This window comes from Anguilla anguilla, chromosome 15 (assembly GCF_013347855.1).
Source record: "Anguilla anguilla isolate fAngAng1 chromosome 15, fAngAng1.pri, whole genome shotgun sequence".
Lineage (NCBI taxonomy): Eukaryota > Metazoa > Chordata > Actinopteri > Anguilliformes > Anguillidae > Anguilla > Anguilla anguilla.
In genome coordinates, this window is record NC_049215.1 from 23996130 (window position 1) to 24023521 (window position 27392).

The window sequence follows — 27392 nt, forward strand, 5'->3', positions numbered from 1 at the left end:
ATATGGTTCTGCTCTTTACCAGCACACGATTCTACCGTATTGTACGTAAATTACGTTTGATCGGTCGGAGTGACAAAGAGAGCGAGCAGAGACTGACGGAGCAGGCATAAAAAGAAATTGAGATTTGAGGAGTGCTCTTGGAATTATTTCCCACACAATTAAGCACCCGGTATAGTTTTTGACCCATCTATCGTCCGCAAAGGGTTCAGATTACCAAGTTCGTGTTTTGGGGGTCTGATCTGTTTGGAGTGCTGTGGAAATCATTTGATAACAAATCTGGAAATTCGAAAGAAATCACTTGAATTGCTGGCTGGGCTGAACAGGGGAGCCGCCATGGCTGGTGCTGTCGGATCATTGAGTCTCCACCTCAGTATATGAAGAATTATGGTGCTATTTGAATGAACGGAATTTCAATTTAAGCAAGCACATTTGATATATTTTTACTTTTAGTATTATAAATTATAACGCTGAAATATTGTAAATCAATAGATTAGCCTATATGAAGACACCGCTAAATAAGTTTTTTTAATAGAGGAAATTGGGAAAAGGCCATTTTCATGAGACATTTGGTAATGCAAGACATTTTGTTGGAGGTGAAGAAGAAGAACGTTGTTTAATTATTTCTGTAAAAGGATGAATTGAGAGAAGACTCGTGGACAGAAGTAAGCTAGCCTTTAGGCTAAGAACGGTTCGAGACAATTTTGGGTGGACGGCGAGGTTTTTGTTTAGTCATTTTTAATTAGGCTAATACTCAGAAGATCGTATTATTGTTTTTGAAGTAGAAGGACAACGCAAACATAACGAAAAACATCTGCAAGTGAGAGACTGAGCGACGGTCTGGAACAGGAATATGTCGGGTCGGCCTAGAACCACCTCGTTTGCAGAGAGCTGCAAGCCAGTGCCGCAGCCTTCAGCGTTTGGTAGCATGAAAGTCAGCAGTAAGTATTATATTGGATGATTCTCATAAATGTATGTATGCGCTGCCAGAGCCAAAGGTCAATTTTAATGTTTATTGTTCGCTTACTAAATACGCCTCTGTGGCTAGTCGTAATCCACGTTAAATTCTGATTTCCCGAACACAAGTGCCTGATTTATTTTAACCGATAATTTTGACATTCCCAGTTAAAGCCTGTTAGCATTTTACGCAGGCCCTCCTTACGGTAATGCTGTCACTGCACTGTAGCCTGAAACTCGGTTATCCAGTGCTGTTGACGTGACAGATGGGCTACCTGTAGTTAGGCTAGCTGCTAACCACGTATCGTACTCGCACGCGCAACTGGCCAGCAAGATAATTTGGCGTGTCTTTTTAAGTGCATTCATTCACCCGTATGGTTGTATATGTCCAAATTAAATTTATACACATGCAAAAAGTACGTTTTATTAACGCAAAAGCTTTTCTCTAAGGTGATTGTGAATAAGGGGATGCATTTGCATTTTAAGAATAACCATACATTTGTGTTTTCATTTAAGATTGAATGTATCCCTTGTTCTTAAGACAGCCGGTCTTTCCCACCACAGGACGCAATTTATAGTTAATATCTATAAACCTCCTCGGTATGACCATGACTATATTTCCATATACAACATTGTAGCTTCCCTGCGTTAAATCATGTATTCCTACACTGGACAAATTTGGCCTGAGTTTATGGAACAGTGGAGGGATTAGTCTTGGTATATAATGTGGTTACAACTGGATAATTCTGCCCAGGTCTCAGTTAAATAAATAAAAAATTGTTTGTGGCATTGTGTAATCCAGACGTGTGTGCCACTGTGCCATCAGTTTCCATCATGTTGCTGCTGTCTACTCACGGATGGGCAATACAGAGTTTGGTGCTTTGCAAGGGATTGACAGTTGCCCATTTGTCAGTGAGTGGGAAGTTGCACCTGCCCTTGTTAGAAAGATTACCCTCAGGATATCTGTGTCCATTTATAGCACTTAATGCATCTTAATGGAAATATGGACATTTCTGCCTCTGTAAATGAAAAATGAGGAGATGGGCAGAACCTTTAGAATGTATGGGACGTATGAACAGACCTTGTGAAAAGTGTGTTTACCCAACTTGAAGACTGGATGCTCATTGGCCGGTTATTAGTCTGGGGCTCTCTGGTCCGACTGGAGAATATCATTGACTCTCGTGTTGCTATGGCTGTTGGAAATGGTAACCTTTTAATTTCAACTACTGCATCCTGGCGCCTTTTCGCATTGTTTTCTTGACAAAAATAGCTGTACTAATTGTTTTTTTTTTTGTTTGGTTGGGGGGGGGGGGTATAAATGGTAACCTGTAAATAGAAACAGCGGCTAACAGATTTGTACTGAGGTCTTAATGTTGACCTGACAGGCAGGCGAACAAAATCCACATCATAGTGCTAACAGAGCCAACATGGGCTTTTGTGGCATAGTCACGTCATTGGATTCTCTTATTTTTCATTGTAGCAAACTCAGCATTGCTAATGTAGATTAACAGACCTGAGATGGATGAATAGCTCAAGTGTTTTGAACCAGTCCAGGAAATTTATGAACAAACATTATCCAAAAAGTATCAAAAGCCTCAAGTGCAACATGTTTTAAATAAAGCCTTGCTGGTATTTATTCTAACAATTATTCTACATGGATTTTGGTTGCTCCCCCAGTTCCTCAGAAAGTTTACATTGATAGAGCTGGATACGGACTGTAGCCATGCTGGTTATGTATCATGCTCAGTGGTGCAACTGCAATGCCCCACCTGGGAATTAAACCCGCAAACCTCAGCCTAAAGTACCTGCTCCATGGCCACCGAAACAGACGGGTCATAACCCCATCCTTGGTTTGAAATAGGGGGTCAAACTTTACTCCTGGATGGCTGCAGTGTCTGCCAGTCAGTCATGGTTTTTTTTTTAAATCAGCTGCAAATTTAAGTCTTGGAAATGGGGGTGTGGACTCAAATTAAGTATGCAGGTGCTGAAACTCCAATAAGCAGCAGGAGTTTGTGCTTCCTGGTTCAGAGGGTTGGGAATGTTTTAAATGCCAGTGGCAGCTCACAATACTCTGAAACAGAAGAAACTTGCTTCCAATAACCAGGCAAAAATGAAGCTGAACAACATAAAGGATAGAATGTCCACCAGCAGTCTAAAGCCAATAAGAATATGGAAATTATACAATTAAATACTTTCATCTTTCAGGTGAGCAAATTTTTACTTGGTTCAGTCAGAAACAGTGTATGCCTGTGTTTTTTCTTTCCACCAGCTTGCATGCTAAAGCTTGCAGCCTGCAAAGCCTCCTGGGTAAGCCTAATTTGAGTTTAGAAAGATGGCCGCGGGCAAGCGGAAGGGTAATTGTGCAGACTCGCAGAACTTTAATGTGTCTGGCTCACCTGATCCAGTTAGTTCACTGAATGGGGCTGGCCGCCCACATGTTGCAAAAACTCAATGGACCTGCGTTGGATTTCATAGTTTGACACCCTAAAAATATGGATATCTGTTGGTAAGATCATATGATCAACTGGTAAGAGCATATATTTTCTGAGATATGCATGTGACAAGGCAATAAAAAATTAAGTATTATAGAATCAGGGCTTTTAGAAATATATCTCGCACAACCTTGAATATGCCATTCAAAAGAGAATACATTTCTGAAGCATGAGACATTCTCTACACATTGAATCACTACATTTAATTTAAAAAATCAAGTGTGATGGTATTGCTGAATGACTGGCTACAATTGTTACATTGATGTTGTCCTCAGAACACATGTTGCTGAAACCCTTGCTGTGTCCTGCTTTCCCTGTTGACCAGGGGTTGGAAAAAGGTGGAGAGCATTTTAAAATCCATTCACACAAACCAGAATGGCTTGGCTTGGGGAGATGATCAGGGAACAGGCTAGGCATGCTGATTGGCTGCTGCAAATGGAACCAGCAAATAGGCCCAACCAATCTGGAGTAGGTGTAGATGTCAGAGATGGTCTGTGGATGTGACAAATACTGAACCACATGAGGCTCTATGGAAAGGTTGGATCATTATCCTTGGTGTTGGATAACGCATACTGTACATGCATGGACTTCTGAGGAATTTGATTGAGGACAGTTGAAATTAGTCTCTGTCTTGCACATTCTATCACTCACAACCTATTTTACTAGCTAAATACAGCTGTCCATACTGCTGTCTGTTTTTCCCCAGTTTTTCTCCAGTTTTTCCCCATTCTGCCATGCTATCTTTAAATTCCCGTCAGTATGTAATGCAAGGTCTGCAGTTTTATTTAGCCGGCATTAAGAATTTTATGAACGGTCTGTGGCAGGGTTACAGCGTCAGCAATGTTCCACTGGAGTGCAGTGAAAACAAAAGCATGGTAAACGCAAAAAATTACACATTTTAAACAAAAAAGAAAAAACTAAAACCCCAAGACATAAGAGGTATGTATTTAGCCTTGACCTCAGAGCTTTACTAACTCTTCATGGAATAGTGTCCTTGGTGTGGGTTGGTGTAATGGAATGGTGATGTCATTCACAAGAATATTCACAATAATTGGAAGTGATGTCATCAAGTTGCCCAGCCATATGCCTGACAGCAAATTGTGTTCTTCCAGTCACCAGAGCGACATCCAAGGCATTCTGCCCACATGGAGAAGGTCATTAAGGTCAAATGCCTTGTCTGTCAGTTTACTGGCTGGAGTGTGAGGATGTGCTTTAACCAGCTATGCGACATGTTAATACAAACCTCTGTGTAGGCCTAATTCTTTGTCTATCAAGTTGTATAGCATTACATGGAGAAACAAAGAAATGGAAAACAATGCCATTGTCAATTAGACTATGAGTACTCGCTAATGAAAAAGGAGTTCTTGCCTAACACTCAACAGGAGTATTTTGTGGAAGCTGAAAATTGTTGCTTTTTACAGAATGTAATGTCCCTATTGACTCCAAAAGTAATGAGTTGCAACGGACATCTTGAGTGCTTTGCAAGAACAAGCTTGCCAATTTGGCAGGTAACAGACTGAAAAACCTTTTTTTGAGAAAGCCCCACTAGTGAAAACAGTGTGCGTGTTTCTGTGACTTGTTTTAAGTGATTTGTAGCTTGTATTCTGCCCAAGGTGCTAAATACTTAATAAATGCTGTCTTGCTAAAATCATGGAGGTGCGTGTGAGACATGGAGAATTCATTAACTGATTTTAAATTTTAATTAACTGGGGGAGCTAAATGTGGGTCCCATGTAACTGTATCATCATGTGGAGGCGGGAAAGACTTGGAAAAGAGGAAGCTGGTTCACTTGGCTCCATTGCTTCAACATTGCTTTATGGAAGGCTTTGACTGTTTTCTTTTATTTACTCATTTGTTTTGCATCTTGTTGCCTGTCGGGGGCCAGAATGTTCTGTTCATAACCCCCCCCCCCCCCCCACACACACACACTTGGAGAGTTTTTGAGAATTGTTTCTTTGCTATGATAGAAAGTCTTATTTTTTGCAGTCACTGTTACTTCAATTTGAGCGCCAGTATTATTTAATAATAGCTGAAATAATACTGTTACTTCTGGCGTTCTGTAGAAGATCTTCCTTTTACATTTGTTTCGTGTCATGTCTTTTATTGCTCCTATATTTTCTCTGTAGCGCACTGTGCTGTGTGGTAGTTATTTTGTTAACGGTTCTCTGTTAAGTACAGTTTGGTTATATTTGTTGAATTTGTGCTGCATTTAATCACCGGTTTCTTTTTATAACTGTTTCGGTAGCGCAAAGAACCACTTGTAGCTGAGAGCCGCTTTCCGAGCGGCGCTTCCTCTGCTGGGGGACGGTGCCGGTCCGCGTGCCTGTCTGGCCTTTTGACCCAGCCGACAAGAGCCAGTCATGTGCGAAATGCTGAAGTGCCGAGGTGACGCTTCCCGGCTTGCAGAGTCAGCCGCCGGAAAGTGCCGCGATCCTGAGTCATCGCGCAACCTCCGTGTTAATGCCGTGAGGACCAGCGAATAGCGCATGCAGGCACGTCGCACTGAAAACCCGCAGACCGCGGTGGGTATTTATCGGAAACAAATGAACCAGTCAGCTGAGAGGTTGTCAGTTGTCGCTGGAAAAAGGTTTAAGCCTTAATGGAACGGGGAACAGCGTGGTTCTGACGTCTGAGCTAGAGAGTACTGGAGACATTTTTATTTTCCTCGTTTAGAGAGTATCCAGCTACATTGATTGCATTTGACTGTTCAAGTGTCACTTTAAACAGTTAGATTATATGATATCATCAGTGTATTAATTGAGAGCTGTTTATAAATTGCCATCCTCATGTTTAAAATTCAAATTCTGCCATTTTTCACAAATAGAATTAAGCTTAAAAAGAATACAAAGTCAAAGACCGTATGTTGTACTAACATCCTTGTAATAGTTCCTATGTTAAATGTATACATGGTTTCATGAGCTATTTTTCATACTTAAGATTCAGTGGACAGATTGACAGCACTCCAATAACCATTCTTAGGGCCACTTCAGCCTGGTATTTCAGTATTAAACAAACATTTGGAATGCTATTGATGCTGCTATTGCTGAAAAACCACAAAAATGCAACTGTTTTAAATGAAGCCCCAGTGAAGTCTTTCGGCTGGACCCTCCAGTGAACAGCCCTCGCCGCCCTTTCTAATGAAGGTGGCCTGTGAAAGCTTAGTGTTCCCAGCTGCCTTCTCTCCCATTTGTACTCCGGAATCAGCAGTAAATGTTGCTTTTTAGCATGCGTGCAGTTTGCCATTCTTTTCTTTCCTCCCTTTTGAGCATGTTCCCTGGTTGTGCCATTTTGTGTGACTGTGCATTCTTTCTGAACACCGAACACTTCCTGCATTTGATATTTTAAAGTGTGAGGTGCTGCTGATGTTAATTTAGGTAAACTGGGGGTGGGGAATAGAGGCAATACTCGCACTGCGGCCTACGTGCACAGGGAGCTGCCTGCGTGTCCAGCGCCTCGGCCTGTTCGGTGGTCACCAGCACGCAGTGGCCATTTCCTGCGACAGAAGGAACGAGCGGAATCTTCACCAGACAGATACGACATTGCAAAGTGGAATGATGTCAGTAACTGTCCCAGTTTTTGGCTTTTATATCCGAATCTATCATCAGAAAAATATGCTTCCAATCAGCTTTGAAGTATTTTACAGGGGACAAGGGAAAGTTTGAAGAGTTTTCTTGGAGTGGGAAGGGACACTTTGAAGTCTTCTTTCACAGAACATTCTATGAGCTGATTAGCTCAGATTAGAAAGATTCAAATGCAGGAATCACAAGCTTTCCAGGCAGTTATATTCCCTTTGGCTTGTTTTGTTTCGTATGTACATAGATCATATTAAATGCTTGCGGTTTCTCTTGTCATAAATCCTGAATGGATATATTCTTTTCCTTTTAAAATGTGAGTGTATCAGTGTTTTCCAGTGTGTGTTTGTGGATTGCAGCAGCTGCCTCCGTGCATGTCCATGAAAGCTTTTTTCTTCGCCTTCTATGTTCCTAAGATCTTTTCGCAATGTGCTGTCTCACGACATTCTGATCAAGTCCAGTTTGCATTTGAAAGCACTTGAGCAAAATGAAGACGGTGAGTGATTCAAGGTTTATGTGGTGTAGCTAATTCCTCATAGCCACCATTACATTACATTACAGGCATTTGGCAGACGCTCTTATCCAGAGCGACGTACAACAAAGTGTATAACCATAACCAGGAACAAGTATGACGAAACCCCTAGAGAGAAGTACCGGTCCAAGTACAGGGAACAACCGCATAGTTCAACCTGGACCCTGGTGGTTAAACTGATTAATACTAACAACGAGAACGGCAACAACGCAATCTATGGAAAAATAAAAATAAATAAAAATACAAGTAGTCGTTAAGACTGGCGCATCAACTAAGTCACCTATTAAACAGCTGCCTAGTTACAACCCTAAGTTTAGTCATTTACAGGGGGGGAAGGGATGGGGAGAGGTGCAGCCTGAAGAGGTGGGTCTTCAGTCGTCGTTTGAAATGGGTCACAGTCTCAGCTGTTCTGACCTCCACAGGGAGGTCATTCCACCATCGTGGGGCCAGAACAGAGAGGAGACGTGTTCTGGAAGTGCAGGTGCGAAGAGGGGGAGGTGCTAGGCGTCCTGAGGTAGCAGAACGGAGGGATCTGGCTGGCATGTAGGGTTTGAATATCTTTTGAAGGTATGCTGGGGCTGATCCCTTGACTGCCTGGTATGCTAGAACCAATGTTTTGAATTTGATGCGAGCTATAACAGGCAGCCAGTGGAGGGTAGTGAGCAGGGGAGTTACGTGGGAGTGTCTGGGGAGGTTGAAGACCAGACGAGCCGCAGCATTCTGAATGAGCTGCAGGGGTCTGGTGGCAGATGCCGGTAGTCCAGCCAGAAGAGAGTTGCAGTAGTCCAGGCGGGATAGAACCATTGCTTGGACCAGGAGCTGGGTTGAGTAGGTGGTGAGAAAGGGGCGGATTCTGCGGATGTTGTATAGGAAAAATCTGCATGCCCGGGTTACTGCTGCAATGTTGTTGGAGAGGGACAGCCTGTTGTCCATCATCACTCCGAGATTCTTGGCACAGGGTGATGATGTCACTACGGTGTCCCCTAAGGAAATGGAAAAGTCGAGGAGGGGAGAGGATAGAGCAGGAATAAAGATTAGCTCCGTCTTTCCCGGGTTGAGCTTCAGGTGGTGATTGTCCATCCAGCTCTGTATGTCCCTCAGGCAAGCGGAGATGCGGGCGGGGACCTGTGTGTCCGATGGGGAGAAGGAGAGAAAGAGTTGCGTGTCGTCGGCATAGGAATGATAGGACAAGCCATGGGCAGATATTACAGGGCCAAGGGATCTGGTGTACATGGAGAAGAGAAGGGGACCAAGGACTGAGCCCTGGGGAACTCCGGTGGTGAGGGGACGGGGTGGTGATACCTTACCCGCCCAGGCAACCTGGAAGGAGCGGTCAGAGAGGTAGGACTCAATCCAGTCAAGGACTGTGCCGCGGATCCCTGTTGCTGCCAGGGAGGACAGGAGGGTAGAGTGGTCCACAGTGTCAAATGCAGCGGAGAGGTCTAGGAGAATCAGGACAGAGGAGAGGGAGGCTGCTCGTGCGGCATGGAGTGACTCACTGACCGAGAGGAGTGCAGTCTCAGTCGAGTGGCCAGGCCTGAAGCCAGACTGGTGGGGATCAAGCAGGTTGTTCTCAGAGAAATAAGCAGAGAGCTGGTTAGATGCAGCACGTTCGAGTGTTTTGGATAGGAAAGGGAGGAGAGATACCGGGCGGTAGTTCTGAATGACTGAAGGATCTAGTGTGGGTTTCTTCAGCAGCGGGGTGATGTGGGCCTTCTTGAAGGATGAGGGGAAACATCCAGAAGATAGGGATGAGTTCACGAGGGAGGCAACAAAAGGGAGGATGTCTGGTGTGATTGCTTGAAGGAGAGATGAGGGGATAGGGTCGAGGGCGCAGGTGGTAGGGCGGTGGGTGAGCAGAAGCTGGGAGACTTCAGTGTCTGAGAGGAGAGAAAATGTGGAGAAACAGGGGGCGGAGGACGCAGAGGGGGCGGAGGACGCAGAGGGGGCGGAGGACGCAGAGGGGGCAAAGGAGGTGCGGATGTCTGCAATCTTTTCGTCAAAGAATGCTGCAAAGTCATCTGCAGTGAAGGAAGACTGGGGTGGAGGAGGTGGCACGCTGAGGAGAGAAGAGAAAATAGAGAAAAGTTGACGAGGGTTAGAAATGGAGTTATGAATTTTGGTTTGGTAGAATTTTGCCTTAGCGGCAGTGACAGAAGAAGAGAACTCTTTCAGGAGAGACTGATAGGCTGAGAGGTCAGATGGGTCCCTGGATTTGGCCCACTTCCTCTCAGCAGCGCGGAGGGTGGCCCTGGAGGTGCGCAGGATGTCAGACATCCATGGACTGGGAGGGGATGAACGTGCTGGCCTAGGGACGAAGGGGCATAGGGAGTCGAGTGCTGAGGAGAGAGATGACGTCAGGGTGGAGGATGCAGAGTTAGTGGGGAGCTTGGAAAATGATTGAAGAGTGGGGAGGGAGGCAGTCACTCTGTGAGCAAGAGAAGAGGGTGATAGGGAGCGGAGGTTACGGCGGACAGTGACAGTGGGGATGGGAGGGGGAGAGGGAGGGTGTGGAGAGAGGGGGAGGGAGAAGGAGATGAAATGATGGTCAGACGTATGCAGGGGCATAACCTGCACCAGCAGGTTAGTGGCTGTTTGCCTGTTATTGCACTTTTAAAAGACCCTTGTTTCTTGATCAGGAGATGTGTGGCCGTTTAGCGAGACTCGTCTTTTTAAATGCCCTACGTCTGCCCGGGAACAATTTTGCCTGGCACCGGGCATGTTGTGATGTCACGGTCCTTTTCCATGAGGAGTGGTTTTAGATTCAGGGATAGATGGGGCTAAACCAGTGAATCACTCTCAGGTGGTGACCGTGTATCACCTTGTCCAGTCAGGTTGCTTGTGGGAGTGATTGCACCTGGGCCATGGCTCCTCCCCCGCAGACCCACCCTGTTTGTTTTAAATACCTCCTCATGGAGACCAGATAGCCCGGGTCTCCACTCTTCCCCTTGCCGCCGCCTATGTGCCATTCGTCTTCCTTCAGAACGCTCCCCGCTTGCTGTTCTGATGTGTCTCGATGTGGGCGGTCCCTGTGACAGTTTGGCCAGAGAGAAGATTGCAGTATAAAAGGAAGTTTTCCGCCGTTTTGCCCTCCTCGGCACTGCGGCTGGCTGGCCCCACTGAGCGCGTGCAGCAGGAGGCGGCCTTTGCTGAGGTCATCTCCCCGGGGCCTTGTGTTAGACAGTGAGGTGTAGGCGGGGTGGGGCACTGGCGACTGGGCCAGTTCCTCAGTGAGAGCCGCTGCGTATTGCTACAGAGCCTTTCTGCCTTGTGCGCTGTGGAGCACACAGTGCTGTGTCATCCTGCATCCCCCCACCTCCCTGGTATCGCATCGCTCATCTTGCTTCAGTATCTGTGCAGAGGATTTAAAGCTCTCCTGGCACAGGAGGAAACAGGTTGCGCTTGTGACTACAACAGTGGGAATAGTGAGCCTTACAGGGCAGCGATAGCAGCCTCTGCAAAGCCATTACAGTACTGAGCAGCGCTAACAGCCTCTGCACAGCCATTACAGCACTGAGCAGTGCTAACAGCCCCAGCACAGCCATTACAGCACTGAGCAGCGCTAACAACACGAGCACAGCCATTACAGCCCTGAGCAGCGCTAACAGCCCCAGCACAGCCATTACAGCCCTGAGCAGCGCTAACAACACGAGCACAGCCATTACAGCACTGAGCAGCGCTAACAGCCCCAGCACAGCCATTACAGCCCTGAGCAGCGCTAACAGCCCCAGCACAGCCATTATAGCACTGAGCAGCGCTAACTGCACGAGCACAGCCATCACAGCACTGAGCAGCGCTAACAGCCTCTGCACAGCCATTACAGCCCTGAGCAGCGCTAACAACACGAGCACAGCCATTACAGTACTGAGCAGCGCTAACAGCCCCAGCACAGCCATTACAGCACTGAGCAGCGCTAACAGCCCCTGCACAGCCATTACAGCCCTGAGCAGCGCTAACAACACGAGCACAGCCATTACAGTACTGAGCAGCGCTGACACTGCACAGCCATTACAGCACTGAGCAGTGCTAACAGCCCCAGCACAGCCATTACAGCCCTGAGCAGCGCTAACGGCCCCAGCACAGCCATTACAGCACTGAGCAGCGCTAACAGCCTCTGCACAGCCATTACAGCACTGAGCAGTGCTAACAGCCCCAGCACAGCCATTACAGCACTGAGCGGCGCTAACAACACGAGCACAGCCATTACAGCACTGAGCAGCGCTAACAGCCCCAGCACAGCCATTACAGCACTGAGCGGCGCTAACTGCACGAGCACAGCCATTACAGCACTGAGCAGCGCTAACAGCCCCAGCACAGCCATTACAGCCCTGAGCAGCGCTAACAACACGAGCACAGCCATTACAGCACTGAGCAGCGCTAATAGCCCTAGCACAGCCATCACAGCACTGAGCAGCGCTAACAGCCCTAGCACAGCCATTACAGCACTGAGCAGCGCTAATAGCCCCTGCTAAGTGAATACAGCACTGAACAGCGCCAGAAGACCCTACTAAGCGAATAGAGCGGTGATCAGCGCTAACAGGCTCGGTTGAGCGAGTACAGAAGCGAGCAGACTATGTTATGTAACAGACAGGTGTGTTATGTACATTTCAGTCAAAAAAATTCAGTCTCTCTGACTGCCCCCAGACTGCCACTCAAAATTTCACCGCACCTGAATCATAACAACCAATCAGAACAGCTCTTTGCAAGGAGGCTTCCATACCTGCCTGTCAATCCTGTTGCGCATTTACTGATCAGGGAGGGCAGGGCTGCACAGACCAGAGCTGAGCAGAAATACTGCCCTGTGAAGCCGAGGGCAGTGCTAACAGGCCCTGCTAAGCCAGTGAAGTGAGGCTGAGCCCCCAGACTCTTTCCACCCAATGAGGGTGGAAGCTGCTAACGACCAGCCAGGCTCAGAATACACGCACGCGTATGTGTATTCTTGGCCTATGTGTATGAGGCACGTATATGTGCTTGTTTCGTGAAGTTTTCCACGCCTGACAGTGGAGTAATTAAGTACAGATGTACTAAGTGCGTTTACTTCGTTTTGAGGTTTTCCGTGAAAAGCCACGGAAGTCTGGTTGCTATGACAACTGCCTTGAGAACATGACTGCGGAGGTTCCGAGTCCTTCTGCAGGTCAGTGGCCTGCGGCCCTTGACCTTGAACATATTCAGTGGAAAACAAGGCGATCGCCATGGAGCAGTCACCATGGTAATGGTTTTTGAGGGGGTGTTCTTTCTTTGGTCCCTTCCCCCTTGAAAAACAAAGTTCATTTTAATCAAATTCAGTTGTTAAATCCACATTTTCTGTGGCTTCATGTGGCAAAACTCTGAACTGAACATGTTTTGTTGGCCTTTTTCAGCCTTTTTTTGAACACTTTAAGCTGAAGACTGCTGAGTAGGCAGTAGTGAGTGCCGCTGTTCTTTTCTGTAGAAACCTCCCTCTGCTGTGTCTGTGGGGGCGATTACAATTCGAGTTTCGCTCTAAAATCCTGGCCTCGTGATCCTTCCCTCCTCCCCCGTACAGTCCATTAGGTACACAAACTTTCTCAACCACAAACACTTCCTGTCTGCCTCATTTCTCCCAGGTTGCGGTTGCTAAACAGACTGAAGTTCTCAGCCAACTCCTCTGCTAAAATGTACAGAATGATGCAATGTAGTGTAATGCAGTCTGATATTATATAGGCCTAATATAACACAGCATAATGCAGTAAATGACTTCCTGCAGAGGTCTGGCCGGTTCGTGCGCGGTGTTCCCCCGTGTACATGAGTACCCATAAGCCCCATCGGGGCGAAGGGCGCTCTGTGCTGACCAGTGGGAGCTCTCTGGGACCGAGGCTGTGTTCCCCCCTTCGTGGGAAGGCTGGGACCCCACTGGCTGCTCACAGGCAGCACCTTAAGGGAGGAGCTGCTCTGGCCTGCTGATTCTCACAATGCGTAGGAGGCATCCGGCTAGAACCTGCTTAGAAACAACAAGAACTAGCCCAGCTTCTGGCTCTGCAGGCCCAGACATCCTGTGCCTCCAGACATCCTTGATCACACTGCATTAAGGGGGCAGGGCTGGTCATCGGGTCAGATGGAGCTGGGTGGAGAGGTAATTGGTTGGAGCAAAAACCAGCACGCAGACCAGCTTCTAGAACCGGAATTGCGCACCCCTGCTCTGCATGGAGGTATCTCTCTTGCATTGCAGCAGTTCCTGCCCCTGAACCCAACCCCCCTCCTCCTCGTTGTTTGGCTCAGAGTTTAGTTCAGCAGAATCTTGCTACCTGCTCTGCAGCTGCCATTAGCCCCGAATTCATTCTTCTGCTTCTCAGGTTTATCCTTCATCTTGTTTTCTGTTTCTTTCTTAAACTTGAATCCTGTGCCTCTTTTTGAAAGTGGCAGAAAGTTTCCCTTCATTCAGGACCTCTGCCCTCAGTTCTGCTGCCAACTCAGTGCTAATCTACTGTTAAACTGTGTCGTGTAAGAACGTCCATTTTCGTCATTTTTGTTTTCACCTGTTTTTTGTTTTTATCTTTTCTTCTTCTGTGTACATCTCCAAAACAGTTTTCCTCTTCCTTTCATTTCCACATTCATCTTTCTGATTCTCTCATTCCTGGTGACCTGTACAGTCACATAAAAGTTGATGTTAACTAATGTGATGCCAGTTTCTGTAGCTATGTGCATCATGGAATTGATATCATGAGGCTTCATGAACCTTCAGTTGAGACATAACATGACGCATAATTAATACTGTTATCATATTGAAACTGTCCAGCTTTAAGCATTATTGAGAATTTGTGAATTCATTTTTGTTCACAATGTACTACATTGTTGAAAATGTGCCAACAATGTACATTAAATGTCTAATACTTTTACCAAAGCTCCACAGTTTTTTCCCCTGTATCATACACTGATTGCAGGTTAGCAATCTCCATTCGAAATGGAATTTAGTCTGGGACTGGGCTTAATCTTTGTCTGTGGTACTGACCCACAGTGTGAAATGTAAGTGGTGAGATGTGCAGTATCGCTCTGTCTCATAACTGCGCCAGTGATAAACATCAGAACGCTGAGGGCGCTGTCCTCGTCTCCGTGGCGCGGCCTGGCTCACGGCTCTCCCTCCCTCTGTGACGCAGGAGACAAAGATGGGAGCAAGGTGACCACGGTGGTGGCGACGCCGGGCCAGGGCCCCGACCGGCCGCAGGAGGTCAGCTACTCCGACACCAAGGTGATCGGGAACGGCTCCTTCGGCGTGGTCTACCAGGCCAAGCTGTGCGACTCCGGCGAGCTGGTGGCCATCAAGAAGGTCCTGCAGGACAAGAGGTTCAAGGTGAGAGGACCGCGAGGGTGAACCGCGAGTGAACCGTGGGGAAACCGTGAAGGAAATTATGACTCGAATTATGGCTCCTGATGATCCTGCAGGGCAAGAGCATGAGGTGTGCCAATTTTACACCACCCAGTCTGATATTTACATACACCACCCAGTCTGATGTCTGCATACATCACCCAGTCTGATATTTACATACACCACCCAGTCTGATATTTACATACACCACCCAGTCTGATGTCTACATACACCGCCCAGTCTGATATTTACATACACCACCCAGTCTGATGTCTGCATACACCGCCCAGTCTGATATTTACATACACCGCCCAGTCTGATGTCTACATACACCGCCCAGTCTGATATTTATGTATACCCCCAATCTGATTTCTACATACACCACCCATTCTAATATTTACGTACTCTACCCAGTCTAATAATAACATACACGATAGTCTGATATTCACACCCGCCCCCATTGTCTCCACGGCCAGTGCGTGTGGTTTGAGCGCTCTGCGGCCGTGTGCTTAACACATCCTCGTTCCATTGAACCGCAGATGCTACTTCTCTGTTTCGTGTGGTGAGTTTGAAGTGTACTGCGGTCAGCTTCAGCCTGCTGGCTGTGTGAAAGGTGGTGAGGTGACAGCTTCCTGTGCTGGTTTGCATTCTTGCTCTTGAAACCGTGGCACTGGACGCTCTGGCCCGTTCTCCACGTAGGTGGAATCGCGTGGGTCGCATCATTTCACAGCAACTTTCAGTGGGGTTTTTTTGGACATGTTTGTATTGGATAGTGTATTGCCACGTGACTTCCGCCTCCTGTGAGGTCATCCAGCTTGGTGTGATTTCCGTCAATCAGTGAATGTTCATTTTTTTGCATAGCACCATAGTGCTTCACAGGGCATGTTAAAGAACGAATAAAAACAAGCTCACTAGAGCCAGTTTGGGAAACCTGTAAAATGACTCCTGAAGGGTAGTGGGACGGAGTGTAGCACAGTGGGTAAGGAACTGGACTTGTAACCGAAAGGTCGCAGGTTCGATTCCCGGGTAGGACACTGCCGTTGTACCCTTAAGCAAGGTACTTAACCAAAATTGCTTCAGTATATATCCAGCTGTATAAATGGATACAATGTAAAATGCTATGCAAAAAAGTTGTGTAAGTCGCTCTGGATAAGAGCGTCTGCTAAATGCCTGTAATGTAATGTAATGTAGTGATCGGAAAAGCACGGCTCACACATGCACAAACGCAAACACGCTGGAGACAGCAGACAGCAGGCCAGTGCTCTAAAGGCCGACTTCTCCAGGGTGTCCTTACAGACCGACTCCAGTCGCACGAGCCGTACAGTTCACTCTGCTCTGGAAGCGCGATTGGCAGCGTGGGGGGAAATTATCATTCAGAGTTCTGTGCAGAAAAGAGTGAGCCGTTTATCTGTGCAGAGACGGGTTGTCTACAGTAGGCTGCAGTAGCTTCACTATCTCTCTCTCGCTCTCGCTCTCGCTCTCGCTCTCTCTCTCTCTCTCTCTCTCAGAACCGCGAGCTGCAGATCATGCGGAAGCTGGACCACTGCAACATTGTGCGCCTGCGCTACTTCTTCTACTCCAGCGGAGACAAGGTGAGCCTCGCCGCTTCCATTCCCAAAAAAACCCGGTCGCAAGGAGCGAGACCTAACACGACCGCGACACCACAGCCCCAGTGGGCCACCGTTTGGCTCGTCCTGTACCTCACCCAATCGCACTGCAGTCTGTAACGCCTCCCGAGTGGATATCGTTAGAATGGTGTGCACACACAGCTCCCTCTGAACCTGATCACTATCATGGCTCCTGTTATCGGTGAGCTCATTTCCATGTTGGCATCTGTGATGTGACCGGCTGTGTTCATGTGAACATGAGCCATTTGCATATTTATTTCTAATCCTTACACTTCTTATCTTTATCATTCTCGCTGCGACTGGGGTTTGGACTTTTTCTCAACTATTCCAGTTGGGGAAGTTTGTTTGAACATGGTTCAAGTGTTTTTGATCACACTCACTCACTCACTCACTCACTCACTCACACACACACACACACACACACACACACAGTGTGTGTGCTCAAATACAAATCTCTTCCGTGGCAGTGCCTACATTCAGCAGCTCATCTGTCCGTGTCTTTCCCTTGGTCAGAAGGATGAGGTGTATCTCAACCTGGTGCTGGACTACGTTCCTGAGACGGTGTACCGGGTGGCCAGGCACTACAGCCGGGCCAAACAGACCCTCCCCATGGTCTTTGTGAAGGTACGGCCATGTCCGCGGTGCACGGGTGTATCCACACGCAGTGGGGTCAGAACACGGATGTATCCACACGCAGTGGGGTCAGAACATCACACTCTACCACACGCACTGGGGTCCAAACTCCGGGGGGGGCGGGTGGGGATACTACATCAGCTCATGCAGCAACGTTCTACATCATTCACCTCTAATGGAAAAACAGCTGTACTGCAGGAGTGGCTTTGACAGCCAGGCCGTTTAGCAGGCTGCTCTCTACAGTCACTGCCTAACAGCTAAAGGAATCCTCATCAGTCTCCCTGAAAAAGAACACCATTGCAAAGCCTCTTTTATTGCGGATCCACAACGGGCCGTTCGATTGGAAAAAGGTTTGCTGGGAACCAGCGATTTCTGCTTTTCTTTCATTGAATTTGGGATTCCAAGAAATTGACATTGGAAAAAAATCTGTTTTTTGTCTATTTGTTTTAAGGCATCCCTGTTCAGCCCAGGGTGATTTGCATTCTTCCAAATAGCATACACTTAACCTATTACCCATTTATGCAGTTCAGACTGAAATTTGGTTTAATTAAAGTGCCCAAATGTAAATAATTGCTGCCAGCTCCATGGATAAAAAAAACTAACATTAGTTACATTTTTAATGAAAAGGGTACTGTGCTCCCATCTAGTGCTCATAGGTGTGAACTGCAACATTTTGTATGACACTAGAGTGATTATGCAAATGTGTTATTTTTAATCTTGGTGGATTACTGCAGCTTCAGAGAGGAGACGGTAATTAAATGTACATGTGCATAAAAATCCATGTTGTGTTTGTACGTAAGTAGGTACACTTAATGAAATTATGATGAAGAAAAGTTACTGTAATACATCGGTATTGAAGGGAAAATACATGACTCGTGAACCAGTTGGTCAGGGGTAATTCACTACGGCTTCTTCTCTAATGATGGGTACGTTTGCGTGCGTGCGTGTGTGTGCGCGTTTGCGTGCGTGCGTGCATGTGTGTGTGCGTGTGTGTGCGCGCGCGTGTGTGTGTGTGTTTGTGCCTGTTGTGGTGTCTGTTCCAGCTGTACATGTACCAGCTCTTCCGGAGTCTGGCCTACATTCACTCCTTTGGGATCTGCCATCGGGACATCAAGCCTCAGAACCTGCTGCTGGACCCCGAGACGGCCGTCCTCAAGCTCTGTGACTTTGGGAGGTGAGGCCTGGCTCGCGATTGGCTGGAACATTCCTTGGGTCCTCTGCTATATAGGGGCATGCAGCTACTGTTGTGTCTTGGAATGGATCGTTAAAATGCATATACAGCAACAGATCAAGGCAATAAGAATACATATGAAGTGCAGCACAGAAGGTGGTGTTGGTGGAGGTAATGATGGTGTTGGTGGTGGAGGTAATGATGGTGTTGGTGGAGGTAATGATGATGGTGGTGGTGGAGGTAATGATGATGGTGGTGATGGAGGTAATGACGATGGTGGTGGTGGAGGTAATGATGATGGTGGTGGAGGTAATGATGATGGTTATGACTGCAGTGGTTCTCCCATCCGCAGTGCGAAGCAGCTGGTACGCGGTGAGCCCAACGTGTCCTACATCTGCTCCCGGTACTATAGAGCCCCTGAGCTCATCTTCGGAGCCACAGACTACACCTCCAGCATAGGTACGTCTACAGAGTTAACTACACTTTTACACATCTACACCTTTACAACATTAATACAGACTACACCTCCAGCATAGGTACGTCTACAGAGTTAACTACACTTTTACACATCTACAGCTTTACAACATTAATATAAACTACATCTCAGGTATAGGTATATCTACAGTGCTAACTACACCTTTACACATCTACAACATGAACTACAACTTTACAACATTAATATATTCTACACGTCCGGTATAGGTATGTCTACAGCGCTAACCACACCTTTACACATCTACAACATTAACTGCACCTTTACAACATTAATATAGGCTGCATGTCAAGTATAGGTATATCTATAGTGCTAGCTACACCGTCACATCTATGCGTTACCGACATACATAACATTTATGCAATATTTGGTTAAACAGTGGGCATGTGACTTTTAATAAATATTACCTGACTATTAATAACTGAATATTAATGGACCTGGTTTAAAAGGCTTCAGGTTTCCTATCTTTCTTTTCTTTTGCAGACGTGTGGTCAGCTGGTTGCGTGCTAGCAGAGCTGTTGCTAGGGCAGCCCATATTTCCTGGAGACAGCGGAGTGGATCAGTTGGTGGAGATCATCAAGGTACGGCGTCCTTGGCCCGTGCGTGCGTGCGTGCGTGCGTGCGTGCGTGCGTGCGTGTGTGCGACGCGTCAGCTCTCCCTCTGCTCGTGTCGTCATGTTCCTGTTTTTGCGTGTCGGTAAATGCTTAACCTTACGCTGTAGCCTTTACCAAACAAGGTCAACACGTTCCATGTGCTAACTGTCTGTGTGTATGTATTTATACAATGCAGGTGTCTGCGATGATGCAGGCTTCTAAGTATAATGGGACTTTCCAAATTTGAAAAAGCACAAAAAAGGATGCAAATAACATTTTACAGAAGCAGGCAATGCTTTTGTGAATGCAGTCCTTCCCTATTTGGTCACAGCAGAAAAACGGGGAGCTCGTATGACTGACTAGTGGCTTAAAGGGGACATTTTAACTTTTAGTTTCCTTTTCTTTTTTCCTTTTCTGTCTCTTCCTTGCCTCTATCCCTTTCTCCTGCCCCTCAGGTTTTGGGGACACCCACGAGGGAACAGATCCGTGAGATGAACCCCAACTACACAGAGTTCAAGTTCCCCCAGATCAAGGCACACCCCTGGACTAAGGTGAGTCAACAGGTACAGGAAACATTTTATTACTTTCAGCTTCTGCTCTGGTCTCCAGGCATGCACTGCCCCCCCAGCTCCGCCCTGCTCTGCCTGGCCCCGTGTGGGTGTGGGTGTGGATGTGGGTGTGGGTGTGGGTGTGGGTGTGGGTGTGAGTGTGAGTGTGAGTGTGAGTGTGAGTGTGAGTGTGAGTGTGCGTGTGCGTGTGCGTGTGCGTGTGCGTGTGCGTGTGCGTGTGCGTGTGCGTGTGCGTGTGCGTGTGCGTGCGCATTCTCATCCATCTGCTTGAGTCACTGCCTGCACTGCCTGCTCATATGCGATGCACCTCATCCCAGCATCCTGTCCCAGATGCTCCTCTCCACAGAGTACATGTGTGCCCCCTCACTGCTGCTCTGTGCGGGTTTACCTGGAGCACAGGGAGGGTGAGGCTACCAGCTTACAGATACACACTCCTTTGGACAGGACGTCTGGGGAGGGAACGCGTACAACTGCATGAGATTACTGTGTCTTCTGTCCCCCCTGCCTTCTCTCTCCCTCTCCCTCTCTGTCTCTCTCTCAGTCTGTATGTCTCCCCCCCCCCCCCCGTCTCTGTCTCTCTCCCCCTCTCTCTCTTTGTTACGACCTGGTTTAGGGTCAGACCGCAACGGGATGTATGGTAAGGTAAATGTACTGCAGACCGATGCATAACTCAAATCCTTATCTGCCAGTCCAGAACTAACTAAAACCCGACTGGTTTTTACTGGACACGAGGCGGCTTTGAGCACTGAGCTCTGAGTCTGCAGTCTGAGAGCCACTTATATCATACCCCCCACAGAGATCCACCCAGCCTTACCTTCAGAAATCACAAAGGAAAAATAACAAAGCAAAATAACAAAGTAGTGTCCCGATGGAAGGATTTGTAGTCCAGCTGGGAATACACAAATCGGAAAACACTATACAGCAAGCAGAGGCCAAAACTAGAGTCGAAGTCAAGAACGAGCAAATGGTCAAACATTCAGCAAACCAAGCAGAAGGGCTAGGTGAGAATCGGAATTGAACACAAGAGTGAGTGGTCAGACACACAGAATCACGGGGAAAACAAACTAGAAGGGCTAGACGGTAGAATCAGAATCAAACAAAATGGGGTCAAATATGCGAAGTCAAGCACACCAAGTTTGTGGAGGTTGTCTCTGGTAAGTGGCTAACAGCAGCTTTTTTTAGACAGAGTAACCAGGGACGGAAACGTCAATATGATGAACCGGAAAAACAAAACGCACCACAACACGCAATCTCTCTCTCTCTCTCTCTCTCTCTCTCTCTCTCTCTCTCTCGCTCTCTCTCGCTCTCTCTCGCTCTCTCTCTCTCTCTCTCTCTCTCTCTCTCTCTCTCGCTCTCTCTCGCTCTCTCTCTCTCTCTCTCTCTCTCTCTCTCTCTCGCTCTCTCTCGCTCTCTCTCGCTCTCTCTCTCTCTCGCTCTCTCGCTCTCTCTCTCGCTCTCTCGCTCTCTCGCTCTCTCGCTCTCTCTCTCTCTCTCTCTCTATCTCTCTATCTGTCTCTCACCCTCTCACCCTCTCACCTCACCCACTGAGTCTGGGCTCCTCTCTCTTGGTGCCTCCAGGTGTTTCGACCGCGGACGCCCCCTGAGGCGATAGCGCTGTGCTCGCGGCTGCTGGAGTACACGCCCACTGCCCGCCTCACGCCCCTGGAGGCCTGCGCCCACTCCTTCTTCGACGAGCTGCGCGACCCCAACGTCAAGCTGCCCAGCGGGAGAGAGAAACCCGCCCTCTTCAACTTCACCACCCAAGGTGCAGGTTCACACCACCCGCACACTTTTCCCCTCGCTTTCGTTTTCTCTATTTTTCTCCCTCTTGTCTTTCTACCTCTCTCTTTCTCATTTCTTCTTTCTCCTTCCTCCCTCACCTCATTTCACAATTTTTTTCCCCTTTCTTTGTTGTTTGTTTTTAATCCGGCTCAATTCCACAGCATTATGTACAGTAACCATAAGCACATCTTCTTTACCCTCTTTCTGTTGACCCTCACTTCCTATCTTTCATTTCTCCATTCGTCTCTTTCCTCACTTCTGTCTGAAAAAATTCCTCTAACACTCCAGACACATTTGCTGCACTAGTTCAGGAGTGTCATTTCATAGAAGACCAGGTAACATGAGGGCCAGTGCTACAGTGCTAAGGCTGCCCCCTGCTGCTGTGGAGGATGAATCTCTCCTCTTGTTGTCTCTGTCTTATCAGAGCTGTCCAGTAATCCCTCGCTGACCTCCATCCTCATCCCCGCCCATGCCCGAAATCAAGCTGGGGTCTCCACCCCTGCCAACGCCTCTGCTACTTCAGGTGAGGCCTCTCCCTCTCTTTTCTCACCTCACCCTTTTACCACCCTCTTTCCTTCTTCTGGTCTCACGCAGGATTCCCCACCAGATTTGACCACCTCTGTGGTGTCATAGATAAATGTAAGAACTGTAACTGTTCTTGTTCTACTACTTGGTGCCTCTGTTTGCTATGCTATTAGAACTTTAGCTCATGCTTGTTTGTAGTTACTCATCTATTGTCACTGATAAGCTTTGGTTAGGCCTTGCTGTGACTTATTGTATGACTTCCTGTTTTAGAACAAAACAGGAAGTCGTACAGTCAGGAGCAGCAAACAGAAAGTCATACATAACAGCTCTTTTGATGTACAGTGAAGTATCCTGCTGCAGTGGCTCTGTGGGTTGCTTTATAGGCATGTCTGCTCAATGAATAAGTGATTATAGATTATAACAACGGACCCGTCTGTCAATTAGTTTTTTTGCTGTTTCTTCTCTTCCCTGATTCCAGATTCCAACATTGGAGACTGCGTTCAGACCACCAACGCTGCCTCTGCCTCTGCCTCCAGCACCTGAACGTCCCGCACAAGCCCAACCAGCCCCCACCGCCTCCCCCACCTGTCCAGGGCCATGCTCCCCTGCCGCTTGCTTGCCACGCCCATTTCCTGGGAAAACCAGGAATTAACAGAAGTCAATCAGACTGAATCCCCTTCATCTGCTATATGTTTTTTTTAATGAAATGACATTAATGGGTATGCTATCCGCATACAGGTATACATGCAAACACGCATATACAGTATATATGCTGAGAACCTTTTTGTTTTTCCCTTGACAATCATTTTACTGAAGCATGATTGTAGGGCTCTCCCTCCCCCGTCCAGTACTGCTCGTTCAGTGCAGTCTCTGCTCTGTCCTCTCCACTGTACATGGCGGTGCACCCAGATTCATGTCCACTGACCCTGGGTCAGTCACAAGGCCGCTCTCCTTGTCCTCCACCAGTGCATGGCTTCTGTTTGGTTTGGAGCTCGGAGGGGTCCGCTCTAAGTGTTTTAGATCGACTCGTTTAAAAATGCACATTTCAAAATGCAAAACGACCCCTGAGATATATGACCAGCTTTGGTTTTGAAAAAGATTTTTTATTTATTTTTATGAGGGAGCATTGCATATTTTAAAGCACCCAGTCCAGAGAACGGGATTCAGTGAAGTCAGATCAACTATTTTCCTTTTTTATGAATAGTGAGCAATTATTTTTTTTAGGGCGGGGGTGGTGTTGGGGAGAACAGGAACTAATAATTGTGCCATGTACCTACATCTATGTATTTGTGTGTGTATATGTATATATGTGTGTATATATATATACATGCATACAGTTTAAATATTACTTTGCATCATGTAAAATATATATATACATATATATATATATCAAACACCAGAAAGTTAAATGGTGCAGTGGCAATATTTGCTGCTGCTTAAAAGTGCTGAGGATGACTTCTGGAGTTTTCTCTGGATAAGTCATCTTTCTAGCGTTGGTGTTGTCTTTTAACATTAATCCATGTGTTTTTTTTTTTTGTCGCCTGCATAAAATTTAAATTAATATTTTACATCCGCTTTTAACCTTCCTATTTATTACCTTAATGTGACTTACCCACAGAGCCATTGGGTGTGTTTGTTGGCTGCCTTGGTTTTGGTGGCCGAGGGGCGTGCTGGACTGAAGGGGTGTTCACCACCCAATCGCTGTGGTCCCCGCAGATTTAGTCAGCGTTTGGTTCCTTCAGCGTGTATCCCCATTTCTCACCCCCCAGACTGTTGTACTGAGTGGTTCAGGTGACGCGTATCTGTGGATGGATACTCCTCTGTTTAATAGGAAGAGGATTGTAGAGGGGGACATATTTTGTTTTTTGTGCGTTTTGTTTGAGCGCTCATGCAGGGGCTGTTTCCATGGCTGGAACTTGGCCTTGTCCACCTGGTTCAGTCCCATCTCAGCGACTTGGTTTGCTAGCTTCTGAAGGACCCGAATCCAAGAGATCTTCACCCAGGCTGAAAGGGACCGCCGAAAGAGCTGAGGACTGGTACGCGGGCGTCGTCCGGATTACTGATCCCAGTCTCCAGCCGGGCCTCTTGCTGCGTTGCCCTGGGAACTCAGGGGATTGCGGGTAACGAAAGGGCAGGTGGTCGGCGATGACGGGATCTGCTAAAAGAACCTTGGATTGAGTGATGCCCCAGAAAGAGGCCAGCATCCCCATACCTCCTTTCCACTGCATGGGCCGTGCTCGTTTTGGAGGGAAAAACCTTGACAACACTTGAAAGCTGGCACCAGCCGAGGATCAGAGTCCCCGTAAACAAGTGAGGCTACAGCAAGTGCTGCCCCCTGCTGGAAAACACAAACACTTGCGCAGCTCTACAGGAAAGGCTCTATACTGGTATGGCCTAGCTTTCCTGGAGCACTGCTGTCACACTGAACTGTTTATGACAACCCAACACCCCTCAGCCCTCTTCACCAAACTTGTTTGTCCACGCTTGCACTTGTTTTTGCAAGTAGCTTTCTGATTGATCCTGTACAGTAACGGCCCAATTCAGTTCAGGGGCTGTGCCTAACAACGTGTGCTGTCGCAAGGCTGTGGCTGTATTAAGCCCCAGTTGCATACAGAAAGCAAACTTATATATATCGCAATGAGAACCACGTTTAGCTGGCAGCCACACCAGAGAATTGATGTTCATTCTCTCCACCTGATCAATTGATTCCTTTCCAGTAGTCATGTCTGTGTTGTGACCTCAGCACCTAAACAGCGCCGATTGGTTTGCTGTATTTTACCATTGCAATGCTGCTGTTTCATGCCATTGATCAAGGTCTCTTTTGCAGTTGCCTTTCTGGTGCAACTAACTCAATTCCTTCACTTGAGCAATTTACATCTTTTAATCGCATTAATTGCTATAATGTTTGCTGTCATCCTTTCACATCAGTTCTTAATGGAGAGAAATGTTCTGTTTGCCATGATTTGCCATGATTCCTATTATTATTATTATTTCTGTTCCTTTTAACCTTTTATTTTATTGACATTGGGCAGAAATTAGCCTGAAGGATTGTACTGTGCTTCCTACTGGCAGTGGGACATTGTATTCTAAGCCACTACTGAAGGAGTCTGCTTGTACATCACTGTTCCCTGACCCCGCCCCCCAAGTCGACCGCATTGTAAAACACGCCCACCTGTCTTCAGAACAATCTGCCAACATGTCTTACTTCAGAGTTCTTATGGAATGAGAGAAAAAAAAACACTAAAAAGAAAAATTTGTATATAGTTGCTCCTCACCAAATTATGGCTTGTACTTATTTCTTTTTTGTGTGTATGGTATGTAAATATGTGGACCCAAGAACTGTTAATGAGCAAAAACTAAAACAAGGAAAAAAATATCTAAAAAATTCAGGGCAAATATAATTGTTCATTCAAAAATGTAGATTAGCATTTTTTTCAGCCATATAGTTCAATCTTGACTGTACAGTAGGTACCACCTATATTATTGTAACAATAACTAGTAATGTATAGTGTATCTATAGTTTGGAGTGCCTTTGCTACCATTTGTTCAGTCTCCTGTTCCTTACCTTTGACCCATGCCGCCACCAGGAGCCATGTTAAATTTCCAGTCACTCCCACCTCTTCAAATGCACCACTTCCACATTTGGCACTAGTTTATGTCAGAACTTTTCTATGCCCTAACTTCCTTTTGCACCCATGTGAGTAGGAATTTGTTAAGTGATTGAGCTGTCACCTGTTCTCTGTCAGGCCAGACATATGGTGTCTTTTTTTTATTTTTTTAAGAGAACTATATCTGTATTGGGCTGCAGTGGATATCTCTCTCTCTCACTCGCTCTCACTTTCGCTGTCACTCTGAAACGTGGAACGTTACTAATGTGGTGTATTTACTTGAAGAAGTTGAATCCTGCCCCTTACCAAAGTGATTGGATGCATGGTGAACCGGCCTTTGGAGTCTGTAAAAGTCTAAGTTAGCTCCGAGGCCTTGTGGTCTATACCAGGGACATTGTTTAAATTCACATTCACTCAAGGGGAGAAATATATAGCCCACAACACTCCATATATATATTTGCTTGTAATATTTGCATTCATAGATGCATTCATGTGATCATTTCTCATGACAAAAACTTTAAGAGTAAATATATATAAATATATAAATATATATAAACACAAAGTTCAAAATGTAATTTAAAAAAATGTTTGTATACAGACTATCACATACACTTGTGAAGAAACGCTGTCTTGATTCAAAAGAAAAATAATATAACAAAAAGCAGCCTGTACTTCATTACAACTACTTGAATGCCTTTGTTTGTAACTGACCTTTTTATTTTATTTTAAATATAAACTTTTTTCCTGTGAAAGTATGCTAAATGTTCCCCACTCCCTGTAAATATGTCCTCTTTGTTCCTCTGTGTGAGTTGGTTCAAAGAAACAGTTACCTGGTACTGTAATTTGCATTAAATAAATAGTAGATTAGCCTGAAAATAAACGCTCTCATCTATTCTTTTATTAAAAAAAAAAATTTTCTTCTGAGCATTTTGTGAATTATAAATAGGGTGGGGGAGGGGTATATTTCTTGAGACTCTTGACACTCATGGGAGGAGCTATGCACACACAATTAAACGCCAAATTTTGACCCAACACAGTCATCCATTACACTAGGGCTCCATGGTGGACAAATGGAGAATAATGTTTTTTAATTTGTGAAAATTGTGTCTCTCTTTCCATGAATTTAATGTATATTTTAATTTAAAACAATTTTAAATTTGACTAGTATGGTTTACCTTATGTATTTCCTGATCAGTGTAATGAAGCATTTATACTGGACTAAATCTCTATATGTCTTTTAGAGGTCCATAACATAATGACATAATTTAAATGCCTCCATCTACTCCTGTAAAGCAGAAAGGGCAGAAATCTGTACATGTTTCAGAACAGTGTGTCCTGGCACTTCCACCTTGTAAACCAGGAAGCGACCAGCAGGAAACACACCAGATTTGCATCCATCTTTGGTGCCGATTGATTGTTATGGCCTGATAGTAACCTGTGAGCCCCTGAATAGCCCCTATTGTATCTTCTGAACACTCTTAGTGGGCCAGAGATGAGCCCTTCAGCATACTCAATGTA

The 27392-nt window shown here is 46.4% G+C and overlaps 1 protein-coding gene across 2 annotated transcripts; it reads left to right on the forward strand.

Annotated features, from left to right (window-relative positions):
- Window positions 1–26754, forward strand: LOC118214338 (glycogen synthase kinase-3 beta-like). 2 transcript variants are annotated; one of them, XM_035394233.1, is made up of 11 exons: window positions 1–938; window positions 14663–14856; window positions 16380–16463; window positions 17013–17123; window positions 18176–18306; window positions 18656–18762; window positions 19280–19377; window positions 19846–19953; window positions 21538–21724; window positions 22166–22264; window positions 22745–26754. In XM_035394233.1, the coding sequence occupies exons 1-11, from the start codon at window positions 851–853 to the stop codon at window positions 22807–22809; spliced, it is 1272 nt and encodes a 423-aa protein (XP_035250124.1). In that variant the 5' UTR covers window positions 1–850; the 3' UTR covers window positions 22810–26754. The 2 variants fall into 2 exon arrangements, with proteins under 2 accessions (XP_035250124.1, XP_035250125.1); XM_035394234.1 differs by having other exon boundaries at window positions 3–938; window positions 19846–19941.
- Window positions 26755–27392: the final 638 nt, after the last annotated feature.